This window comes from Mesoplodon bidens (genome assembly GCF_964165515.1).
Source record: "Mesoplodon bidens genome assembly, chromosome: 19".
NCBI lineage: Eukaryota > Metazoa > Chordata > Mammalia > Artiodactyla > Ziphiidae > Mesoplodon > Mesoplodon bidens.
This window is the reverse complement of record NC_138179.1, coordinates 11,910,234-11,932,350: the sequence shown is the minus strand read 5'-3', so window position 1 is coordinate 11,932,350 and position 22,117 is coordinate 11,910,234. Positions and strand designations below refer to the sequence as shown.

Sequence of the window (22,117 nt, the reverse complement as noted above, 5' to 3'; positions counted from 1 at the left end):
TGCTTCTGATGCACACTGAGACTGAAGAACAGCTAGCTTAGGAAAACTTCATACTTAATATCAAGGAGATGGGGGGCCACCACCTCTCTGGGCCCCGATATCTCAACTGTAAATCAAGCGGAAGGGCGAGATGACCTTTAGTGCCTTTTCAGCCCTATGCACCTGTGGTTTCCCTCCCCGCCCAGGGAGATGGACGTGAACATGGTAGCTGGAAGCCAAGATGGCAGAGGCATGAAAGTTTAAGTGCTGCCCAACTTGTGTTCTTGGCAGGGCTGGCTTCATTGTAAGGACTACCTGCCAAACCCTGGAGTCTTTGGAGGTTTTTCAGGGTGGAGGAACCAAACATCTTTCTGGAAGAACCCTCCAGGGAGTGGAAGGAAGCTCCTTTTCAAGCCTGAGCCCCGTGGTGCTCGGTTGGACTGAATGATGTCCCTGGTCTGTGGTCTTGCCTCCAGGGCTGACTCAGGGCTGGGGGTCCTGGGAGGGGGCTGTAGCTGAGGTCTTCAGTGGTTAAGCCAGCCCAGTTGTACAGATGTGGGTCAGCTCAGCTCCCGGGGGGTCATCTGAGTCAGCATAGTCTTGTCTGACATTGGAGCCGGGGGCACGGGGCAGAGGTACCTGCTCACTTTTAGAACAGAGAAGTTGTGCCTCGCTTTACACAATCTGAGTTTTCCAGCAAAAGTAAAGCATACCTCACTCTTATAAATTGATAGAAGCCTATTTCAAAGAAACCACATAAAGTTTCCTGGTATATTAAAACATTTGGAGAAACTCTGCTGGGATGCCTTCTGTAGAGTCCTGAAGATTCTTACATTATGAATCATAATTAATAGGAAATTATTTTTTGACCAACAAGTGATATCAGTGGTTGAAATTTTACAAAGGATTTTCATATACATGAGCTTATTTTTCCTCCTAGTAACCCCTGGGAGATAGGCCAGGCCTATAAATGGAGGCACAGAAAGGCCGGCAGACACAGAGCTGTCCAGTGACAGACCTAATGTTAGAACCTGGGCCTTCTCTCTCGAAGCACAGAGGTACGGCAGATGGGAAGAGGCTGGAAGACTTGTTTGATAAGAGTAGACTTCCACGTGCTATTTTTTTGTTTGTTTGTTTTAGTAAGCGCACTTGTGCTTTCAGAGTGATTGAAAATATCTTTCTTTCACTAATCCACATGCAGTATTTATATGTTTTTTTCCTTCCTAAGAAGTAAGAAAACAGCTTTTTGCTATTGCTTCTCTTTGACACAGCTCAGTCCTTGATAAAGCTTTATAGTTGGCATGCCCTGTTTTTTCTTGTCTGTGACTGCCAGCTGTCCAGTAACCATCTATCTTTCTTTGGTTCTCTACTCTCCTTTTTTTTTTGTAACATGAAAATCTTTGAGAAAATACACTCGGCACTCTATTTTTCAAGAACCTTACAAATGCTCATTTCCCTTGACCCAGAAATCTCACCCTTCTAGAAACTAGCCTAAGGAAAGAATTAAAATTAGCCCGAGAAGATCATCTTAAAACTCTGTCCACAAAGATATCAGGCAGAGTATTATTTACAATAGCAAAAACAGAGAAAGCAATTCCAGTTCAACAATAGAGGAATGGTAAGTAAATTATGGTATGTCCATTTGATAGAAATATTACATAGCCATTCAAATGATGGCGCAAATGTAAAAACAAGGAGAAAATACTTTCAACAGATTGTTAAGTGTGGCTACACACCTGCTCATACCATCTGATTATAGCTTAAAAAAACCCACCACCAAAAAAACCCAAACCTACGAAATCTATAGGCAGAAAAAGAAATCTGAAAAAATATTCCAAGGTATTAAACTCAGGATGGCTTTTAGTGGTTAAACTTTGATGCTTTCTATTTTTCTGTCTTTTCCAAATCTACAATGATGCATGTGTATACATGTATGGTATCATGTCATCTGCAAACAGTGACAGCTTTACTTCTTCTTTTCTGATTTGGATTCCTTTTATTTCTTTTTCTTCTCTGATTGCTGTGGCTAAAACTTCCAAAACTATGTTGAATAAGAGTGGTGAGAGTGGACAACCTTGTCTTGTTCCTGATCTTAGTGGAAATGGTTTCAGTTTTTCACCATTGAGAATGATGTTGGCTGTGGGTTTGTCCTATATGGCCTTTATTATGGTGAGGTAAGTTCTCTCTATGCCTACTTTCTGGAGGGTTTTTATCATAAATGGGTGTTGAATTTTGTCAAAAGCTTTTTCTGCATCAGTTGAGATGATCACATGGTTTTTCTCCTTCAATTTGTTAATATGGTGTATCACATTGATTGATTTGCGTATATTGAAGAATCCTTGCATTCCTGGGATAAATCCCACTTGATTATGGTGTATGATCATTTTAATGTGCTGTTGGATTCTGTTTGCTAGTATTTTGTTGAGGATTTTTGCATCTATGTTCATCAGTGATATTGGCCTGTAGTTTTCTTTCTTTCTTTGTGACATCTTTGTCTGGTTTTGACATCAGGGTGATGGTGGCCTCGTAGAATGAGTTTGGGAGTGTTTCTCCCTCTGCAGTTTTTTGGAAGACTTTGAGAAGGATAGGTGTTAGCTCTTCTCTAAATGTTTGATAGAATTCGCCTGTGAAGCCATTTGGTCCTGGGCTTTTGTTTGTTGGAAGATTTTTAATCACAGTCTCAATTTCTCACTGATACTCTTAATTTCAAAAATTCTTTGTTTTCTCTGTATTTCATTACTATTTCTTTAACCAATCTTTTCCTCAAGTAATATAATATTACTTGAAATAACTTGCTGTTAATGCCCTCCAGCATATCTTCCATCTCAGGCATTGTAGTTTTTATCTCTAGAAGCTCAATTTGGGTCTTTAAAAAATATGTTCCATGTCCACACGTTGAACATATGGGGTTTAGTTATAACTGTTTTAATGACCTTGTTGGCTATTTGTCCCATGTGTTAGTTCTGGGTTGGTTTCAATGGATTGATCATTCTCCTCATTATAGGTCATATTTTCTTGCTTCTTTTTATGTCTGGTAATATTTGATTGGATGCCAGACATTGTGAATTTTACCATGTTGGGTGTCAGGTATTTTTGTATTCCTATACATTTTCTTGAGATTTGTTCTGAGACCCATTTAAGTCATTCGGAAATAGTTTGACCTTTTTGGGTTTTGCTTTAGGATTTGTTAGGTGGAAGGAGAGCAGCTTTTAGTCTAGGGCTAATTATTTCCCGCTACTGAGGCAAGACCCTTGTGGATACATTTCCCCACCTCCCAGGAATTGTGAGGGTTTCCAGGTTGGCTGGTAAGAATAGGCACTATCCCCAGCTCTGTGTGAATGCCGGGCACTGCTCCTTCTAACCCTCTTGGGTCATTCTTTCCCTGGCCTTGGGTAGTTTTCTCACATGCACACCCCAATTGGGAGCCTGAATTCTGAAGGGGGGACCCTTCTGTAGATCTTCAGTGTTCTTTCTCTGTGCCTTCCTCTCCTCTTTAATACTCTGTCTTGTGAACTCTAGCTGCCTTGGTCTTCCTGGACCCTCAGCAAAATGTCCTCAACTCAGGGCATCCCTGGGGCTCTGCCTAGGTCCCCCTGCAGGCACTGTGGCCTGGAAACTCTCTAAGGATGCAAGCTAGGGCTGTCATAGTGCTCAACAATTTTGTTTCCCATCTCTCTGGGGTCACTGTTCTTTGTTGCCTGATATTCATAACACTTGAAAAAGTTTTTTTTTTTTTGGGGGGGGGCAGTTGTTTTAGGTGAGAGGATAAACCCACTCTGTTACTATGTCTCGGTTGGATGCCAGCATCAGAGTCTCTGCTGCCACGACCAGTCTAAGCCGTCTCAACACCAGGCTCATTTTAATAGCAGGACTTAAATGCTTTGCTCCAGTAAAGAGTGGATTTGAATCAGGTGTGCCCGACTCTGTGTCATCACCTCTCCATGCAGAAGAGAGTGATGGAGCTCCTTTACAACTGAAGTACTTGCATAGTTCTTACCAAATCTGATTCTCTCAAGAGCCAAGTGAGATCAATAGGCATCATTAGCCCATCTGACAGGTAGAGAGTCTGAGGCCCAATGAGTAGAGTGACCTGCCCATGGCTGCCTAAAGAATGAATGGCAGAGTCAGGATTATAACCAGGGCCTCTGTCCTCCACTCTGGGGCTGTCTTTGCTGCTCCCTCTCTCCCTGCAAGGCAGCAGGCAGGGAGCTCAGCCTTCATCCTTGCTCTGCATCTGCATCTCCCCACTGGGAAGGAGATGAGTAATCCATTCCGCTGCTAGAAAACACCCGGGAAAGCAGTGCACAATGAATGTAGTCCCAGGCGGGCCCCTTGTGCTGCCTAAATGCATAGCATGGACAGTACAACCCTGTGTTTTCTGACTGTTGCCATGGGGTGTGGGCAAAATGGGAGTGCGTTTCCTTGGAAAATTTCAACAGTGATTCATCCTCATTTCTACTAGGACCAATTGAAGAAATGGGTAATCCTGGGGGAATAGCCATAATATTAGCGTAAATATTGTAAAATAGAGCAACATCAATCACATTTGAAGAGAAGCTGGCATCAGAAAGAGATATGGAGCTCTGAAATGGATGCTTCTTAATCGAGGGTCTCAGTTCCTTAGTTACCGGGAATTCTGCCTACACGAGTGGTCAGAAGGCTTGGCTCCTTTGGTGGCCTGTGAGCTCAGAGCAGGGTGTGGGGGGAAAGAGCACAAGCTTTGGAAGCTGAAAGGTCTGGGTTTGGCATCTTAGTAGTGACATGCACTGTCCACTACTCTTTCCACTATTAAGCCTCAGTTTCTCCATCTGTAAGATGGGCACAGGGAAGCCCATTGCAAGGTGGTCGTGATGAGGCAGCCTGGATAAAGTGCCTGGTGCACAGTGCTCACTCACTTCCACCATCACACCCGTGGTTCGGAGAGTCTAAGGACAAACAAGGATGGTGTCCACTAGGGCATCTCCACTCTATGAACTGTGATGGAATGCTACCACTGACGTTAAAGAGATCTCATGACAGGAGAAGATGCTCACGGGAAGTGATGTTCAGAGCAAAAGGAGACAACAAAATCCAAGTCCAACGAACAAATTGGACTAGAGATGATTGTCGGAACCTGCCCAACCAAAGTCCTCCTGAGAGGGCCCAGCCACCATGGGCTTGGGGCAAGCGGAGGTTATGAGGAGGTAAAACCATGTGTAAATGTGTCAGTTGGGTTAGGAAGCCTGCCAGTAGGGAGAGAGAGCAGACTGAGAGGTGTGAGGATGTCACATGTGGCCTCTGAAAGGAGTGAGAGAGAGAGTGACAAGGAGGGAGGGGGAGGGGGGAGAGGAGACAAAGCAAGAGACAAGCACAGATGGGGTAAGAGAGAGCGGGTCCTTTGTTCTGGGTTTCAGATGCCACAGGCTGTCTGTGCCGTCTTTTCTCTCTACACGCCCTTCTGCAGGCTTCAGGAACCTTGGCCCTTTCTTTGCTTATCCTCTGAAGGCCACCTGCTCCTTGTAACCCGAAGAGCCCTAACTAAGGCAGAAACAAACAACAAAGCACACAGATACCAAACGGTAAGGAAAGATACCAGAAGCATAACCATTCCTTCCTATAGTGGGGGTTCTATGGGTTATTTTTTCCTATTTTTTTGGTTTCCCCCCAAATCTTCTACGTTGAGCATGTATTAAGAGCTCATTGGCCCACAGGACCCATGACAGCTGCCGTTGGTTCTTTTTTGTGTCTATTTGTTGGCCATGCCCCTCTCTCCATCCTTTTTGGAGGCACTGTGCCTCTGTCTGAATGGCCCCCTCCTCTTTCCCCAGGCCTTCTAGTAATTTCCATTTCCTGAGCTGGCCTTCCTTCCCCTACACCTGGGGCTTCTCACAACACCTGCCTAGGAGGAGGCCTTGTTCCCAGTCTGGGTTCCTCCGAGCATGTCCTGTTCTGGACAAAATAAAAGCAGAGCATGCCAGGGTAACTGAAGGCGATATTTCTAAAAATTGTTCGAGTTCTAGGCTTTGGGGTCCAGCTGATCTCGGTTCCAGGTTTACTACTTCCTGGCTGTGTGTCCTTGGCAAGTGTCTTAACTTCTCTGTGCTCCAGTTTGATTTTCTGTAAAATGGTTTCCAATCATTTCTACCTTATTAGATTTGAGAAGCACGCCCGAGATAATGGGTAGGATGCATTTAGAAAGGTTCTGGACTCAGTGTTTTCCACAGAGTGATGTCTCCCATGCTGTTGTATCTCCTCTGACAGGCGGGGAGGCCTTGCCTGTGTTCTTCCTCACTGAGGTTCTAAACATGGCTAAGCTCAGCTACCTCTCCTATATCTGCCATCACCAAGCTCCAGAGTGTCCCCATCATCCTTTACCCTTTGGGTCATAGAAGCAGCTGTGCCAGCAGTGGGTCTGGGGTTTAACTTCAAGAGCACCCTGACCACCCCAGGTGGAGCACCGCCTGCCCTGGCTGGGTCTGTTCCTCCTGCTGGCTCCTTCCAGATCTTTTCTTGGAGTTTTGGGGGGCTGAGTTCAGTTCAATTCAATACACATTGACTGAGGTCTTATCATGTACTGAGCAGGTGTGGGGACATGCACAGGAGTGTCTCAGTCCCAGAGACAGATGTGTGAAGGGAAAGACCTGGAAGTATGGTACCTGTTGCCTTTACGGTGGGGCAGGGAGATGATGTCAAGCTCATAGGAGGGATGAAAACTGAGAGTGGGGACATCCCTCGGATGCACTGTTGAGGCAGGGAAGAGCAGAGTACAATTTTAGGGGCTACGGAATTAACAAGGATAGCTATCAGTCTAACCCAACCTAATCAACCCGATCCAATCTAATTCAATCTCATCCAACCCATTGGACTAATTAAACCCGTTCCATGTGTCTGGAGGACCAGCATGGTGCCAGGCGCTGTGCTCTTCAATCTTTGGGAACTGTGGACTCTGGCCCCAGGCCTGGTGGTAGGGTGGGGACATTTTTTGTTTTAAACTTAAAAACCAGACAAAAATCTTTACAAATTTTCTTTCCTAGAAGGGAAACTTCAGAGCTGCAGGCCTTTCCCTATGGCCTCTGCGTGTGCCAGGAGCAGAAGCAGGGTCCAGTGGAGGCTGTCTGCTGGGGAAGGAATTGCAGGACCAGCCTGGAGAGGAGGCTGTCCCTGGCTGCAGGGAGTAGCACCCCATCCCCGGTATGTGAGCCAGTCTGTTAGATGCTGGGTCCAAACCAGAAAACATACTTGTAAATAGCTGCATTACGCACGTCTTTAAAAGTTGCACAATTAATACATGAATACACAAGTGCATTCTCGTTATAAATATTCCAGGGATCCAGAAAAAGTGGAAAATCTTAAACACTCAGTTCTGTTCTTTTCCTCTGAGCACCTGTCAGTATTTTTTAAATTCTCCAGAATTTAAAAATCTCCAGAATTCTTCTGTGCGCTACCGTGCGTGCATACATGTGCATTTATAAATATATAGTTTAGTTTAGTGTGGTGGTATTTTAATACAAATGAGAACACATTGTATGTGTTGTTCTTTTTTTTTTTCACTTATCAATATGTCTTGGAAAATTTCCCCAAGGGACCTCTGGATCTTTCTTACCCATTTTAACTGTTGCAGGGGGTTGGGGGAAACACATATGCATTTGCCCTCCTTAATTTAATCATCATTTCATTGATGAACTAAATTGTTTCTAAATTTTTACTCTCACAAAAATTGAGAGCTGCAGAAAAGACCTTCATCCATGCTTCTTGGGGTACATGTGTAAGTATTTCTTTTTTCTTTTTTTTTTTTTTTTGCGGTACGCGGGCCTGTCACTGTTGTGGCCTCTCCCGTTGTGGAGCACAGGCTCCGGACATGCAGGCTCAGCGGCCATGGCTCACGGGCCCAGCCGCTCCGCGGCATGTGGGATCTTCCCAGACCGGGGCACGAACCCGTGTTCCCTGCATCGGCAGGAGGACTCTCAACCACTGCGCCACCAGGGAAGCCCCAATATTTCTTTATGTCAGATTCCAAGAAGGAAAATTGCTCTCCTTTGAAGAGGAGGTGTGCTTTTTTATTTGAATGGATGCTGCTAAGTCCCCACCCACATCTCTAGCCCAAAAGGCCCTACCAGTTTACACTCCACTCAACAGATGTCTTGTCGGCCCTCTCCAGAGATGGGTGTCATCTTTTCTGGGGCCCTGTTCCCCTTCTGCTTGTTCCTTTCACAGTCTTCTTGGCTCTCCTAGAGACCTTGGCCAAATGCTATCTTCCTGTCCTTTGTCACCTAATTGTGTCAAAGGACTGGGTGTGCTGTCTTAAAACATAAAACATGGGACTTCCCTGGAGGTTCCCTGTTTAAGACTCCATGCTTCCATTGCAGGGGGGATGGGTTCGACCCCTGGTCAGGGAACTAAGATCTCACATGCTGCATGGCATGGCCAAAAAAAAATAAAAAGTAAAAAGCGGATAAATCGAGGAGTGATGACTCTCATTTAGGAATGAGTTTTTTGTTCCATGATAGGATGTGCTACAGGGTTTGAATCAATTCATTAGCCAATATTGATTCACTCTGCAATTAATTAATTAATTGATTGATTGATTGATTGATTGACAGCGTTAGGGTCTGTGCTAGTTGCTCAGAGTCCTTGCCTTCAGACAGCAATACTCTCATCGACGGAGCAAGACATGCAAATAACTTGGGTGATTCAGGTAACTTTGTGTTCATAGCCAGATGGCTGTTGTTAAAATGTTTTAAATGCCAAAAGGAGGTAGATCTCAGCAGGTGAGAAACTGGAGATATTTTAGGGCTAGAGCTAACAGGAGCACTAAGATTTATTTGCTCACAGCGAATGATTACAGGGGCTGTTCAGTCCATTTGTAACAACATCAACAAATGTTGGGATTTCGCCATCCCTGGAGGGCAAGAGTTGTTTTCAGGAGGAAGGAGGAGGGGAGAAATAGGAAAGAGATGTCTTTTCCAGGCCCCCTTTCCCCTGCCCTTGCCAAGGGAATCTGACCATCAGCAGGACTGTTCACACTCATTCATTCATACATTCATTCTGGTTGATATTTCTAAAAGATTTGTTTGTGACTATCTAGCCTTCCCAGTTGGCTAGAAAAAGCTTTCAGCCAGCATAAGGAGGTGTCCTCTACAGTTTTTTTTTTTTTTTTTTTTTTTGCCCTATATATAAAAACAACAGGCATTGGAAACCAAGGCCACCCTGTTCAGAGTTCAGATGGTGCTCATGAATCAAAAGAGAACGTGGTACTGGGTAGCATGGCCCAACCAAAGAATGTTCTGATTTATTAACTTGTCTCCTGAGGAAGAAAAAGTAGGGGGCTTCCCTGGTGGCGCAGTGGTTAAGAATCCACCTGCCAATGCAGGGAACACGGGTTCGAGCCCTGGTCCGGGAAGATCCCACATGCCTGGAGCAACTAAGCCAGTGCACCACATCTACTGAGCCTGCACTCGAGAGCCCGCGAGCCACAACTATTGAAGCCCACGAGCCACAACTATTGAAGCCCGCGCGCCTAGAGCCCGTGCTCCGCAGCAAGAGAAGCCACTGCAATGAGAAGCTCGCGCACCACAACGAAGAGTAGCCCCAGCTCGCCGCAACTAGAGAAAGCTGAGTCACTGAGTCACTCATTCCATTCGATATAATTATCAAGTATCTTCTATATGCAAGGCACTATACAAAATGCTGAAATACAAAGAACAGAAATAAGATGGAGTCATATCCTCAGAGAGCTCACAATCTGGTAGGGAGAAAGAGAGGTAAACAGATGATTATCATGTGTAAATTTTATGCCAGAGATTCACACAGAATACTCCAGGGTGGCCTTCTGGATGAGGGAACATTAGAGCTGGATCTCGAAGGAAGGACTCATACAAATTAGGTGACGAAGGAGTGGGAAGGGTGTTGCTGGCAGGGAGAGAGAAGAGATAGCTTGTGATGCTTGGAAATAACTGCCCACAGTTGGGGAGAGCTGGTGCTTTGCGTGGGAGGCCGGGGAGGCAGAGGAAGATGCTGCTGAAAGGTAGGCAGCAGCCAGAACAGAAAGGGCTGTGAAGGGGGTCCTGGACTTTATCCTCGAAGAAATGAGGGAGGGAGATGCTCAGATTCGTGTTGATGCAGAGAATGGATTGGAGAGGGACAAGGTGGGCGGCAGGGAGACCAGCCAGGCAGCTGCTGTTCTTACCCAGGAGAGAGGTCATGAAGGACTGAATTAAAGTAGTGTCTGGGGTGGGCGATAGTGATAGCTAGTGTTTATCGAGCACTTGCTGGATGCCAGAACTGTTCTGCGCACACGCGTTAACTCACTTAGCCTTCTAGCCACCCTCTGGGATAGAAACCATCATTATTCCCATTTTACAGATGAGGAACTGAGGCGCAGGGTCACCATCTAGGGAGTGCGTATTTGTACTCAGGCCATTTACAGGGCTGGGGGACTGTGGCTGGGGGAGCAGTTCTGGGGTGGAGGTGTGGGGCGGGGGAGGAGGATGAGTTCAGTTTAGACTTTTGATTCGAGAAGCCCACGGGACTCCGAGGGGAGGCATTCGTCAGTACCTGGAGTCCCGGGTTGGGGGGTCAGGAAAGAGATCTGGGCTGGGGGTAGTGCTTTGAAAGTCATGGTAAAGGGTGAGCTCATTCAAGGGAATTGCAGAATGGGACAAGCGAAGACCAGCATCCTGGGACGCCCATCATCTCAGGGGTGAACAGAGAAGGAATTGCTTATGAAGGTGACTCAGGAGGAGCAGAAAGAGAGGTGGGAAGAAAACCAGACCAGAGTGGGGAGAAGAGGGTCTCAGGGAGGGCGTGGCCAACAGTCCACATGCTGCTGGGAAACCAGGTGGGATGAAGTGAGGAGTGTCCTTACCGACACAGATTGGGTTTGGCCACAAAGATTTCACGGGCCACCTTGATGACAAAGAGTTTCCGTGGGATGCTAGAGGAGGGCCGGGAAGTGAAAGGGAGGTGAGGAAGTAGAGAGAAGCAAGTCTAGACAACTCTTTGGAGACTCCTTTAGGGAGGGAAGGAGGAGGACAGGCTGGAAGTCAAAGAGTAGGCAAAATAGAATAATTTTACCTCTTTCTAAGACGTAAGCATTTTTTAAACATATTTATATATATATTTTAACATAGTTACAATGTATTGTATAATTGCTTTACAATGGTTGCGTTAGTTTCTGTTTTATAACAAAGTGAATCAGCTACACGTATACATACATCCCCATATCTCAAGCATGTTTTATTTGCTTTGAGATTTCCCCCAACAGAGCTGAGCACATCTGCTCATCCTAGCCAAGCGACACTTCTTTTAAGGACCCTTTTCCTTCCTCTTCTATGCCCTGTCATCACCTCCACCTTGACAAAAACGAACTCTCATTGTGTAGGAAAAAAAGGTGAAAACCTGACTCTTGGCAAAACCATCTGGGGATCTGAAGATATTTCTCCCTTCGAGGAGGGGTGGCAACATGTGAGGAAGTAGCTAAGCTAGTAGATGCTTAATTGATTCTTATTTTCATCTATGTATGGGAAACACTATTCCCTGTTGAGCATGGAGGGACGGCCACATAGCAGGCTATCCTGCCTTCTGGTGCCTCCCCGGCGCTTTCTGGAGCAGAACTGGATGCTACCATGTTTGTGCGGCTCCAGCTTTGACAGTCTGGAAGTTGCTGAAGGCAGGTGGAACAAATTCTCTCCCCTGACTTGAAAAACACAACTGGGCAAGCCTCCATTTTTAACGGGGCCCGTGAAGCATATTAAGGACCATGGATCTAGCTGTCAGATTGATAAATGAGTCTTCTCTTTTGAAAGGCACTTAGGAAGTTGTATTTGGAAGCTTGAGAGGAGATGTCAGAAGCATTTGGGGGCACCCCACCCAACATCTGGGCCTTTTTAATTTGGGGGTAGAGGCAGGGATACTGTGTCTCGTTGTGAGCCATGGTGGGATCCCCTCCAAAAGCTGGAGATGCGGCCAACCTAGGCTGATGATAAAGGCTTAGGCTTCTGTAGGAGCCGATCGTGCCCACACAGCCTGCCAGTGACCTAACCGGGGCCGGCAGGACCCAAACATTTGTGTTTGCCTTGTGTAGCTACAGCCCCAAAGAGGCTAGCGAGCAGCTGCTTGATGCAGGGTGTGGTGTGCCCGTGCGCATTCCCATGGTACTCTGGATACAGCCCAAGTGAGGAACAGACACACAGTCCAGGTTGTGGAATTGGAAACCTTCTCATTCCCAATGGCTTCAGACTGGTAGTAGAAGAGCTTCTTGGTGAGAACGGGGTATATCTGGGCAGTGATTAGCAACTCTGGTTCCCCAAGGCATTTCCGAGAACCTCGAATATAAACGCAGGGCCATGTTTCCCCGAAAACTTTCTGAACAATAAGGCTGGTGGCCAACCGACTGCCCAGGGTCTGCAGATTCATTCTCAGTCCCACTAAGAAGTATGGGCAGGGTGGTTGAATAAAGATTTGATGGACACATTGGATAAACATTTAGAAAACAAGACTCACCGCCAGGCTCTTTGAGGAGGAAGTGGGAGATGATGAAAATTTTCTTATATCAAATCATGACAGGAAGTCCCATCAGAATTAGCAATCGCCTTCAGTTAGGGGCAAAGAGTCTGACTGGTGACGTCAACGTAGAAGATGTTGTGCTCTTACTACATGAATGTCCCAGATTTTCTCTTTCACATATATTCGCTCACTCATTTAATTCTCCCCATGGTCCAGAGTTCGGTGAGGACCTTCCCATCTGTTCCATCCACCCTCGTGCACACAGATGGCTTCCAGATCTCTGTCTCCAGCCCTGACCTCTTTCATGAGCTTTTGCTTTGATTAGGATCTCTAAGTGTGCAGCCAGAAATGATACAGGTACCATCATCCATCACAGCCTGGCTCCACAGCCTCAGGGAGAAGGAGGGCCCCCAGGGCAGATTTTCATTTTTTTTTTTTTTTTTGCGGTACGCGGGCCTCTCACTGTTGTGGCCTCTCCCGTTGCGGAGCACAGGCTCCGGACGCGCAGGCTCAGCGGGCCCAGCCGCTCCGCGGCACGTGGGATCTTCCCGGACCGGGGCACGAACTTGTGTCCCTTGCATTGGCAGGTGGACTCTCAACCACTGCGCCACCAGGGAAGCCCCCCAGGGCAGATTTTAATGGGCGTTTTGGCAGGCGGGGGAGGAGGAGGCAGGGAGAGTGCTGGAGTGCAGCATCTGAGTGCTCTTGGGGCCCAGAGTGCAGATGTGAGCGTTAGTGTGTAATTCATTCTTTCAATCCTGCACACTTACTGAGCTCATATCTAAGCGAGGCACGGGGGATAGAGAATCCGAGAGACACCATCCTTGCTCTCAGGGAGCTCCCAGCCTAAGTGAGCCAAGGGCTGATGGAGGCTAAGGAAGACAGTTCATAAGAGGCAGGTGTAGGGGCAGGGATGCACAAGGCGAGGTAGATTCTGCAGGGAGAGTTTTGTATCTCTTAGGAGTGGGATAAAATTGCTGAGAAACCTGCTTGATTCTGTGAGCGCTCCAAGGCGGGACCAGGTCTCCCTCATCTTCATCTTCCCAGCAAAGTAGGTGCTCAGTGAATATGTGCTGAAGGAATAAATGAATGTATAAGGTGTTATATGGAGCGACTAGCTGCTCCTTGGGGTGTGGCAGGACAGGACGGGGAAGGTCTTCTTAGAGACTGTGCTCTTTGAGCAGTAGCTAGAAATAGGACTAGGCCTTTGCCAGGTAGGTAAGACCAGGAAGGGATGCTGGGCAGAACAGTGGGGGCAAACGCACAGAGGCAGGCATCAGAGAGCATGGTGTATTTGGTGCATGGTTCTCCGACACTGGGATGCAGGGGACAGGTTGGTCAACCATGGGCAGCTGATGAGGCTGGAGAGGTGGGGATGCAGGGGCCAGGCTGAACAGGACCTCGGACGCCATTAGGGGTTGGGCTTTTGCAAATTACAGGAAGCCCAGGAATTTAAGGGTTTTAAGTAGGGCAGCCACGTGGCTGCCCTGTGTGTGGCCTGGGGAAGAGGCACGACCAAGGAGCACGGCCAGAGCCTCTCTTCTAAAATTTCAGGGTGGCTACATACCCCAACCCCTGCTTCTCACTAGTGGGAACCCAGGTTCTGCCTCTCAGACCAGGGGAGGGGGGTTTATCTCACATGTCCTTGCCACCATGGACCTTAACAGCACCCCACGCCAGCTGGCATGAAGGAGGGAGTCTGCAGGTGGCAGGGCAGGTGCAAAACTGCTATTGCCCAAACTTCCAGGTGGTTCCTGTGTGCTCGAGTGACCCCCAGGCTGCTAACGCTGGAGGCCCTTCGAGGTCATCTAACCCAGCCCTTCCATTCTGTGGATGGGAACACTGAGGCCCAGGGACGGAGGCAACCTGTCCAAGTTCTCCTGGCGCAGTCAGGACTAGAATCCAGGCCTGTGGGCTCCCTGTCTGGTTTTCTCTCCCCAGATAGATCTGTGCTCAAAGCTGAGTCCTGCAGTTCCCTTAGCTCGGCGACCTGAAGCAAGTGACTTGGCTGTGCGGTTTTGTCATTTGGAACATGGCATAACAATATCTCCCTTTTGGGGTTGTTGTGGGGAATAAATGAAATAATGCAGGTCAAGTGTCTCTGCAGCTTAATGCCTGGTGGGGAGTGTGCGCTCAGGTAGAAGGAACTGTTCTCTCCCTCCGTGTTCTGTTTCTGCTCTCAGCGTGTTATCCCACTGCCTGTCTCTGGTGGTGGGGGTCCTGGGATGGTGCAGGGGCTCCTACAGCAGCTGAGCCAGGGGGGCACTTCTCAGATTGTCCAAGGAAGGCAGAGGCATACCTTGGCTTATTTGGGTTTAGGGCAAATACAGATGTAAAAAAGCAATCTTTGGTCTGGGTTACAGCCCAATGGTGTGTTCTTTTGGATGACAAAGTAAAGTGAAAAATATTGAGAGAAGTGCGTGTGTAATTTTGCACGGGTGGGATGACTTTACCAGGCAAAAGGACTTTCCCGTTTACAAAGGGATTCATGGCAGGAGTCCTGTAAGTTACCAGTTCCGCTCAGAGCTTTCACTCAGGAGTCCATTTCCCTAGCATGATTCACACCAAGTTTCTTTTTTCTTTTTTTTTTTTTTTTTGACAGATCAGATTGAGATTTAATGGGCAGCAAATCAATGACACAGCTAGAAATGGAGGATGAAGAAAAAATTGACATGTTATAGTAGCAGACAGTATTGAATACTGAAAAAACAGGGACCTGATATTTTATACTTTTGTTCCTGCAAACAAGACATAGCCTCCATTGATAAACATTTTTACACCACTACATCCTTACTACTTTAGTAAGTCCCCTCCCAATTATTTACTTCATACAAAGTAACTGGTGTATAGGCAAAAGCATAATGACTTTTGTTTTTTTACTCTATGACCAGTGATATATCTTGATGAATATCAATATAAATTGGATGAGAAGAAAAAACAACCTGGTTCTATAAAAATATCTCTGTTTCTCCTTTAGTGCCTTTAGGACCTAAGGATCACACCAAGTTTCTAGGAAAGGGTCTTCTGCCCCCCAGATAGTCTTGTCATCTCTGGCCTTCTTCCAAGATTCCCTTAAGCTTTGAGCTGAAGCAGCAGAATCTTAGAATGGGAACAGTGTAGCCACTATAGGTTGTAAGACCACCGTGATTTTATGTGCTATCAAGAAAGAAAAAACATCGCCAGTTGTAACGGACGTGCAACAAGCCCCAATTTCAAAAATATTAAAATGTGAAAAAAATACGCATCTTAGAATCAATGTTTGAGAACCAGGGTCCGCTGGATAGGTTAGTACTAATGGCAGAGTTGAGAATATACCAATGGGGGCCAATCCCCAAATTATACTTGGCTTAAGATTATTTAACGGTTATTTTTCCTATGTGAAAGAAACCACTAATATGTAGGTTCTCTAAGGACAGACACTGGGTCTGTTTCGCTCACCACCGTATCCCGATCGCTTCACCCATAGTAGGTGTTCAACAAATATTTGCTCAACAAGTAAATAAAACAAAGCCGCATTATAAGACATGTGGCAAACCCAGACAAGAAAACAAATCATTCAGAATTCCCCCACTGTGGGTATTTTGCCTTATTTTTCCTTCCAGTCTTATTTCCTATGAATATGCTCTTTTATATACGTGTAAACATAATGTATTATTAGATTTAGCTCCAGGATGTGTCTTCGTATTTCTCTATTAATATGAATGAAATGATGAAATGAGATGGTGTGGAAATGCTTTGAAGACTGTAAAATGTTTAACCAAATATCTTATTATTACTTATAATAACCATAGCAATGCTAATATGAATGAGGCTGATTTTCTGAAAATATACTTCAAAGCCAACCATGAATTTGTCCTCTGAAGCTGGGAATATGTTCTGTCCCTGATCGCCACGGGGAGTCCCTCTGTTTCATGCTGGGAAGAGAAAGAGACGTAAGGGTTCTGAGAAGTTATCAGCTCCAGATTCCCACCAGGCCCAGAAATTTCTCTGGTGTCAGTAAGGGGGGTCAGTGCGGAGTGGGGAAGCCAATGACACAGCAGCACAGAGAGCTTCCTTCTTTCCAACCTTCGCTAGCGGGGAGATGGAGTTACCCTGTGGGTTTCAAGGAAGGCTGTTCACTTCCTCTGCATGGTAATAGCGATGTGGACACCAGAGGGGTGTCAGTACAGGTAAGTCATGCAGGATCAGAGTGGTGGTTACTTTCCACAAAACACAAAATCAGATTTGCAGTGGAAAACTAGCCCCAAATTCACCATTAGATAGTCAAAGAATTCATGGACACACTTATTAGTCTAACCCATGCCTGTTCTTCGAAGGGAGGTAGATTGACTCACATCACACACAAAAGGGAGGACTAGCCAGGCTCCTCTGTGTCCCCTTCTCCATGAGGCCACAACCTTGGCCTACAAAGACTTGGACAAACACTAACATAGTTTCCTTCTTGCTTTCCTTCCCTTCCTTTCTTTCTTCTTTCTTTCTTGTCATTAGCACTTCATTTTCATTGAAATGGATAGTGTAGATGAAGAACAGAACTAGAATAGTGTTAACAATCGACTTCTGAAAAATCACATTTGTATAAAGGAAATAAAAAAGGCCAGCAGAAATCCAAAGAAGGTGCAGCTTGTATTACTGCACTTGGATGAAGTATGCTGTTCAGGGTAGCGTAATACTACTTAGGCCACACAAGCCCAGGAGCAGGAGACAAACAGAGGGCAAAACTCCAGGTAGTATTTATTCTGGATTCTCCAGTGAGCTCAAGAATATTTAGTATTTTTGAAACATTCAACGAAAGCTCTTTATGAAAATGACTGTGTCTTCAACACGTTTTTACACTAACGTAGTTTCTCACAGCGCAAAGCCAAATCCCCTGGGATGACCCTAGCCCCCTTAAAGTCCCTGCCTAAGAACTCAAGACTGCCAAAAGAATTTACTGTTTGTTTGTTCCTGCCAAGACCAAAAGGTAGGGCCCCTGTCTCCCTGTCTCTGCAGGAGGAGAGAAGCCTAACTATGATGGGGTCCTATTAGCAAACTTGGATGGGTTCCACATGCACTGACCCCCACCCCCTAACTTCCGGCTTTTTGTAATGTTTCATTTCCCTGACTCTGCTCAGGCACCCTCTATCCCCCCATTTTCCTTCCCCTCATTTTCCTTTAAAACGCCAAGTGCCTTCTGCACAAATCGAAATGGAGTTCAGTTCAGGCTGAACCCTCTTCCCTACTGCAATAGTATATTAGTGATTAAATCGGTCCTTGCTGCTTTGTTTATCTGACAGTACTCGAAGGAAGGCTTGCTACTCCACCCAGGCTAATAGCTTGGGCTCTGGGCTCTCTGCACACCTTGACCTGCTAGTCTGCGTTCATGCTTCCTGATTCAAATCCTCAGCCTTGAACTTGGCTCTGTGCGGTCTGCTTCATGCCCTCCCTCTTTGTCCTCTAGGATGCAGTTTTCTAGTTGTTCCACCAGGCTCCCATCTTGCACATTCTTGAATACTCCACTTCTGCCTACACTGCCTGCCTCTACCTCTGAGCCCCTTAGTTGCTGGGCCAACCTCCCAGCCTTCTCTACCCCAGTCTCAGAGCCACCATCCCACCTGCTACGTGTTGCAGTGGAGGCTGACCTTGATCTTTAGCAACTGCCCAGGCATTAAGTACAGGGAATAGTTCATGAGGCTTGCGCCATCATGTTTTCCCAGAGATTCAAAACTACAGCTCGCTTAGAGAGTTAAAACCAGTTTCCAATACAGAAGATCGCTTTATAAAATGGCTAAGGAATCAGCGATCAGTACTGGATGAAAGATGATTTGGGTCAAATTTTAAAAACCAGCAGAGCTCCTGAGTTACATGTGTATCTCTTTGCTGACTGCTCCTCTCGTGCTCCGGATTCTCCTTCCCTCACACCCTAGAGCTGGGCTCCCTGTCACTCATTCACCTCATCCTTGGCTCCAGGCCTCCCAGGGTACATTGTCTTCGGTGACCTGGTTTAGGACTCCCTCAGAGTCATAGGCTCTCCAGCTTTTATTCTAGGCAAACCGGGAGATAAGAGAAAAAAAGCATCCCCATGTCTCTCTGCCGTCCTGTTTGGAGGCTTCCTCCCCACTGAGAATTTACAAAGGTCTCCCTTCTGATGTGTGTAAGCCATGTCCCATCTGTGCCAGTCCTCACTCCATGGACTCACAGAGTTGATGTAGAAGTCCTGGCTGGCTGGGAGGGTCCCTACCCCGGTGCTAAATCAGAGAGCAGACAGGAACCCATGAAGAGGCTTCCCTCCACTTAAACCCTGTTACAAGAGAGTGATGCTCCATCCCTGTTCCTTTTTGCAGGCCACTTGGCTTTGTATTAACACAGTGATGAAACACACCAAACCCTGATGAGCAATTTCCCTCAGCATCCACTGGACTCCCACCCCACCCCAACAAAGATTTTTTTTCTCAGAACATTTTGGGAAAAATACCCGCAACCAGTTGAGTGAAAAAGCAAATAAGCTGGGTTTCCCTCATGCCCAATTGCAGAAACCGACAGGCGGTACAGGAGAATTGGATTACAGAAGTTAGCCTGATACATTTCTCCAATTTCAGGGTGAGTCTCTTTACTCAGCCCAGCCCTGCTCCAGCCTCCTGGGTGGATTCAGAGCCTTCCAGGAGTGGGAATCCCATCTCTCCTCCTTACGTGGCGGGTGGCCGGGAGAGGCCAAGGACCACTGATCCAGAGAGCCCTGGGGACTTACCCTCTGCTCCTGTGTGGCCACGAAAGTCTGGAACCCTGGTGCCACCCCAAAGCCTAGCTCTTGGATGAAAGGCGGCTCAGACTGACTGTGGATCTGAACCTTCACGCCTGCTTCAAACGTCGTTTCCTCTGAAAGAACAAAGATGGACAGAGCCATGGGTCAATGATAACAGATGCTCATGGAGTCCTGGGACTGAAAAGCTCAAAAGGATGCTGGAAAGGCCCCACGGCAGGCAGAATCATGGCCCCCCAGAGATGTGCACATCCTCATCCCTGGAAACTGTGGCTATATTACCTTACATTGGTGAAAGGGATGCCACAGATGTAACTAAGGATTTTGAGGTGGGGAGATTGTCCTTGGTCATCCAGGCGGCCCAATGTGATCACAACGGTCCTTACAAGAGGGAAGCGGGAGGATCAGAGTCAGAGAGATATGGAAAAATCTATGCTGCTGGCTTTGAAGATGGAGGAAGGAAGGATCCATAAGGCCAGGGATGCAGGCCGCTTCCAGAAGCTGGAAAAGGCAAGGGAATGGATTTCCCCTAGAGCCTCTAGAAGGAAGGCAGCCCTGCTGACACCTTAAAATACATTTTTGACTTCTGGCTTCCAGAGCTGTAAGATAATAAATTCGTGTTGTTTGATGCCTCTAAGGTTGTGGCAATCTGTTAGAGTGGCAATCAGAAACGAATTCAGGTCAGCTAGGCCAACCAACTTTTTGCTTCAATCTCCAAAACTATAGAATGGGATTATGAAGTGAGTTAAGCACCTATTCTCTTTATTTGCTAACTTCTCTACTGGGCCATGAGCTGAGGCGAGGAGATCAGGAGAAGGAAAACACGATGATACAGTTGATGATGCAGCTGAAATAAAAGCACGGGGCTTTCCTGTAAGCCCCTTGGAGCGGCAGGAAATGGGCAACTAGAAGAGAAGCTTCTCCCCTTTTGTGCTTTGGCAGGAGAAACGGCCCTTGGCAGTGAGGGGGGGAGGGACAGCAGAAAGGGATGGGATGGCAGAGCCTGGCTCATCCTATTAGTTGGTGCTCATAATTGGCGGGAAGTGCACCTATGGGATCTATCAGCCTTTCCTGAGTCTCCTTCTCTTATTCTTTGCAAACAGCCTGAAGCTTGAGTTTTCCAAAATGCAAATCTGAGTCACTTATAAGGAGCCCAATCTCCTTCACCTGCCCCCGTTCCAGCCTTGCTCTGGGCAGCCCTCTGCTTCGTGGCACTATGTGTTCCAACCCACCAGGGCCACCACGTTGGTCGTTACTGATCCCTGCTCTACACGGATGCACATGCATCTCCTTCTGCCTGGAATGTCTTTGACTTGGTCCACCTGACCATCTCCCTTCTCATCACTGAAGATTCAGCCCCCAGCCCCAGCCAGAGCCACTCCTTCTCCTGCTTGGTTGTATTCTTCACATACGCCTGGTAAAGCCTCTGCCACACCACGTCATAATCCTTTATCTCACTGTCTTTTCCACAAGGCTGAGAATCGGTGAGGCCAAGTTCAGAGCTTTCTCTCTGGATCTCAAAGGCCCTGCGCACGGCTGGGCATCTTGCAGGCACCCAGGGAACGCCTGTTGCATGAACGAGTGAGAGATTTGTGACTCCAACCTTTACTCACTTATTAATGGGCAAGGCCAATCTAGAATCCACATCAAGGAGTAGTCTGATGTAGAGAATAGGGAGAGGATGGGTAAATGCAGAAATCAGGGAAGCTGTGGGGGGATGGAGGTCAGAGGTCAAGGAGGGGCAGTGTGCCAGCCCCAGGGCCATAGCGTAGGGAGAGTTTGGGGACACACTCTAAAGCTGGCACAGAAGAGAAAGGCGAGGAGGAGGGAAGAGCTGGAGCCAGGCACGTGAATGCGCAGGACCCAGGTCAGCCTGGGGGCCAGTGACCAAGGCAGGGGGAGGCGTCCAGAGCTGGGTGAGAATTCCAAGGTCGGGGGCACAGGCCAAGGTTGAGTAGGCAGACAGGGACCAGAGGAAGAATAGGCAGGGCTCTCACAATCTAGACGAGGAATCCAGTGGCTGACATGAGGTTCAGGCAAAAGAGAGCCTCAGCCAGGAATCCTTTCATACACATCTCCGTGGAGCAGTAGAGAATCCCATGAAACCCGCGAACACCTCCCTTTTTCCTCCAGCAGAGACAAGTCTTCCGCCATCTCTTTACCCAGATCGCTCCATTCAAACTCTTGCCCCTACGTCCCTGCGTGCCTGTGGTTTCGTGTCCATCTCTCCCATGGATGGCAGATGCCTCAAGAGAGGAGAGTGCTTCTTGCTCAGTCTGGTGCCCATGGCCCAGCCTGGGGCTTGGCCCACAGGTACATCAGGGAGGGAGCCGAGGGAGAGGGAGGATGGGGGAGATGCAGAAGGCTGAGTGGCCAGCTTTCAGTGGCGGTGTGTTCTAAGGTCCGCCCAAGAGAGGGGTTGAGGAGAGGCCAAGGAGCCCAAAGAACAGGCTTTCATGGGGGAGAAGTGAACACAGTGATATTGGGATACAGGGATGCCCATGCTTGGATGAATGAAAAGCACATTCAGTGAGCTGTAGGGGGTGGGAGAGGAGAGATGCCAAAACGTGTTTTCCAGAGCTAGTGAAGCTGCGTGCCTGCCATATAAGTGAGCTTAAGAAACCTTAGAGCCAGTAGGACAGGCTCGAAGGAGGTACCTGTGGTTACGGGGAGAAATGAGAAACGAGGCCTTGGTGTCAGAAGTGCTGCGAGTAATGGGCAAAGAGGACAGCCAGGCAGGCCTGTGTCAGCGAGAGCCGCCCAGGGCTACTCAGACTGGGCTGGGGTTCAGATGGGGAGTTCATTCAAGAAGCATGAAAAGGGCCTCCCTGGTGGCGCAGTGGTTGAGAGTCCGCCTGCCGATGCAGGGGACACGGGTTCGTGCCCCGGTCTGGGAGGATCCCATATGCCGCGGAGCGG

At 47.5% G+C, this 22,117-nt stretch overlaps 1 protein-coding gene across 2 annotated transcripts in view; it reads right to left on the bottom strand.

Annotated features, from left to right (window-relative positions):
• The window catches only part of ASIC2 (acid sensing ion channel subunit 2), a gene marked incomplete at its 5' end in the record, with an annotated part of 988,380 nt that overhangs the window by 37,960 nt on the left and 928,303 nt on the right, over positions 1 to 22,117 (bottom strand). For both annotated transcript variants that reach the window (XM_081218213.1, XM_081218212.1), the window contains one exon: positions 19,187 to 19,314. In XM_081218213.1, coding sequence (XP_081074339.1) covers positions 19,187 to 19,314 — 128 coding nt within the window. The remainder of the gene's footprint in view (positions 1 to 19,186; positions 19,315 to 22,117) is intronic.